At 45.0% G+C, this 3,679-nt stretch overlaps 1 protein-coding gene across 1 annotated transcript; it reads right to left on the reverse strand.

Annotated features, from left to right (window-relative positions):
- Nucleotides 1-425: 425 nt before the first annotated feature.
- On the reverse strand, nt 426-2,236 carry LOC116222884 (ribonuclease H-like). The gene is made up of 2 exons (XM_031577962.1): nt 1,786-2,236; nt 426-493 (listed from the first exon to the last, which is right to left on the reverse strand). Exons 1-2 carry the CDS (start codon nt 2,234-2,236, stop codon nt 426-428), a joined length of 519 nt encoding a protein of 172 aa, XP_031433822.1.
- Nucleotides 2,237-3,679: the final 1,443 nt, after the last annotated feature.

Genomic DNA, 3,679 nt, shown 5'->3' on the forward strand with positions numbered 1-3,679 from the left:
CTTTTCTGGATACCAAGTATAACATGAACATGTAACAGGAATGTGGAAATGTAGCTGGTACAGTCTTTTTAGTGTTGTTGTGATGCGGCCGTTCTCTGTAGGATCCTTCCCACAATGTTGAGTGTGTGTGCGTGTGTGTGTGTGTTTTCCTATGCTACAAAGGGACAGGGTCGACTTCCTGAACCTTGGAAATCTTGCGTTTTGGGGTTTATTATGCCCGTCGCAAGATTTGCTCCTGCTATAGTATTCCGTTTGATTGAAGTGTTAATATCCAGGCTCGTTGGGAGGATGTGGCAATTATTCCAGAAATTGCAGAGGTCCCGTAGAGTTGAAAGGTGTCGATGGAGTTGATGGTGATTGAATTAGCGCTGTCTGGTTTTCAAACGGTCGTGCTCCACCCCCTTTCGACAACGTGGCGAGTTCTATCAGTTTTGTCTTTCGAAGTGTGAGGTCCGGAGGAAGAACCTCCAGGTGACCGTCAGCTGTTTTGATTCTGAAAGAGATCTTAACAAAACAATTAATCTTATGCAAAAGGTTTAATTTGAGATAGATGAGCCCAACGATGTCGACCATTTCCTAATAACAGGAAGCACGAAGTTTCTGTTAACATAATTAACACATAAGGTCCCTTCCATGCAGACTGCAGTGGCGCTTGGGTGCCAAATTTTTTTAGCATTACCTTTTGTCCTTCTTGATACACCCTGCGCCCTGTGGCAACTTCCGTGTGATCTTTTTTATCTTGTCTAATTCTTGCCAATAATTGTTTGTCACGTAATACTTTAGAAAGGGTCTGGCAGTAGGCCTCTAAGACTACTCTGTGACTGTCCAGACCAACTTCATCAGTAAGTATAGGGTCATTTGGTAGAATCAGATTTCTCCCAAAAAGGAGTTCAGCCGGGCTAAGCCCTGTCGTTCTGTTGGGTGTGTTATGCTGCATTAGTAACACAACAGGCAAATGTGCTGTCCATTTCCCTCCGTGTTGTTCTAATCGGGCTTTTAGGCCTGTTTTGAGAACTCTGTTATGACTTTCAACATACCCTGAGCTTTGAGGTCGGTAAGGGATATGTAGTTTTTGGTGTATTCCCATATTTTTCAAAATGGTTTTCAACACTCGTCCTGTAAAATGTGAGCCTTGGTCACTGTCTATCTGGAGAGGAAATCCCCATCGGGGCAAGATGTGTGTGTATAAAGCCTTTGCCACAGCATCTGCAGTAGCTCTCCGGCATGGAAATCCTTCCACCCACCGACTAAATCTGTCAATACACACAAGCAAGTATTCATATCCCTCAGACTTGGGCAGTGGTCCCACAAAATCTATTTGTAAATGGGTAAATGGTCTAGTTGGTCTTTCATCATGTCCCATAATGATTTTGTTTTTGTGAGTATATGTCTTGGCACAGTGGATACAAGTTTTTACAACCTGTTCCATTTCAGTCACTAAGTCAAAAACATACCAGTGTACCTTCACCAAAGAACATGTGGTGGACACCCCTGTGTGGGCCAATTGGTGGTAGTCTCGTAGTAGTATTGGTACAAGTGGAGTTGGCATCACCACCTTTTCGTCCATTATCCATAAGCCTGTTTTTGAAAAAGCACATTCTGTAGTCATCATTTTATCAAAATAGTCATTAGTAGTGGGATACGCTTTTTGTAAATCATGCAAACTGATAAGTTCTGTGCAAGAAAATGCAGCTATGTGTTGCGTTGACTTATTTCCCATGACACCTCTTGAGTGTCCTGTCTGTTCTGCTGCTTTTTTAGCAGCTTTGTCCGCAAGATCATTACCTTGAGCCAAGGCGTCCTTTGTTTGTTCACTGTGTCCTGTGATTTTAATGACAGAACACTTAGAAGGTGTTAGGTGGGTCAGTGTTTCAGAGAGTGTGATAATCTCAGCTTTATGAGCAATGGGGGCTCCAGCCGCAGTTGTGAAGTTACGGCTTTTCCATACAGGACCCCAAGTGTGAGTGGAATGGTATGCGTAAGCACTATCTGTGAAGATATTGACAGGCACATTAGAATGTAAAGCGAGTTGCAAGGCATTTGTTACAGCAACGAGTTCTGCCACCTGGGCTCCCCCTTTGTAGAGCTTTCCCGCCCGCAAAACTTTTCCATCCCCCACAGCAGCCCATCCAGTCAATCTCTCACCATCTCTCATGAATGAACTGCCATCAACAAACACAGCTCGGCCGTCTGGAATGGGCTCCGTTCCCACAAAGATCTCTGCATTGTCTATCATTTCGTGATCACAGTCATGTTGCTCACCATCAGTGGGGGTTAGTGCATTTTTAAATAGCAGGGCATCGTCAGTGGTTATAGAGACGCGTGGGTCAAACAGACTTGTTTCCCATCTACCCCTTCGTTGTGGTGAAATGGTTTGAATGGTGCTTTCACCCAACAGTTTGACAAAACGGTGCTGCGTATGCAAGACCACTGTGCCAAAACCTGTGTATGGCTCAGATGCTTTAAGAGCCCAATCAAAACAATCAAGAGTTTGTATGCATGTAGGCTGCCCTTGGAGAGCAGGAGGTGTTTTGCAAGAGAAATACCCTATGGGTCTGTAAGGCTTTTGGTGTCGGGCTGACAGTTGGCATAAGATTGATGAGTATTGGGTATTAGATGGATATGCCCACAAGTGGAAAGGCTGGTCAGGGTCAGGGTGTGCTAACACAGGGGAGGAAGCCATAGCCTGTTTCAACAACATGAATGCTTCATCAGCTTCTGTTGACCACTCAATCTTAGCGCTACATGGCAAGCCCCCCTTCATTAAATGTACAAGGGGGCGTGAGATGTCAGCAAAATCTGGAATGTGTACACGGATGTAGTTAAACATACCCATTACTTCTCGTACACCTGTAATTGTAGTGGGGCGGGGGAGAGCCAAGACTGCCTTGACTCTCTCGGGGATGATCCGTCTACCAGATCTCCCGACTCTCTGTCCCATATATGTGACTTCCGAAACAGCACACTGGGCCTTTTTGGCATTCAGCAGCAGACCATTTTCCTGCAAAGCTTCACATAACTGGGTTAGGACACACAGATGTTCCTCAGGAGAGTTACTAGCAAGGAGAATGTCGTCACAATACTGAAGGATAATGGATGAGGAGGAGAGACCAGACTGCACCGGCCTTAACACCTGAGCTAATGCTTGGTGGAAAATGGTGGGTGAATCAAGATATCCCTGTGGTAGTCTGGTAAATGTGTATTGCTGACCATCACAAGTAAATGCAAATCGGACTTGATCTCTCTGGTCAATAGGCACGGAGAAGAAACCATTACTGACATCCAAGGCAGAAAAGATAGTAAATGAGGGGTTCAGTTGTGATAACAAGGTAGTTGGATTAGCAACTATTGCATGTCTGGGAGTTGTAACCTTGTTCAAAGCCGTATAATCAATTGTTAGGCGCCATGAGCCGTCCGGCTTTGGCACAGGCCACATGGGTGAATTTGTAGGAGAGACACATTTCTTAATGACACCCTGTACTTCTAACTGATCAACAATTTCCTTTGCACCCTTTTCAGCCGTTCTTTTTAAAGGATACTGTCTGACTGGGTTATGCATGGGGCCAGAGACACGTACTGGCTCTATGGGTATGTGACCTACTGCCAGTTTATCAGTGGACCACAAGTTGGGAAAAAGAGACATGAGTAGCTTAAGTACTGTGTTGGTCTCTGTCAGAGC

Source organism: Clupea harengus, chromosome 12 (assembly GCF_900700415.2).
Source record: "Clupea harengus chromosome 12, Ch_v2.0.2, whole genome shotgun sequence".
Taxonomy (NCBI): domain Eukaryota; kingdom Metazoa; phylum Chordata; class Actinopteri; order Clupeiformes; family Clupeidae; genus Clupea; species Clupea harengus.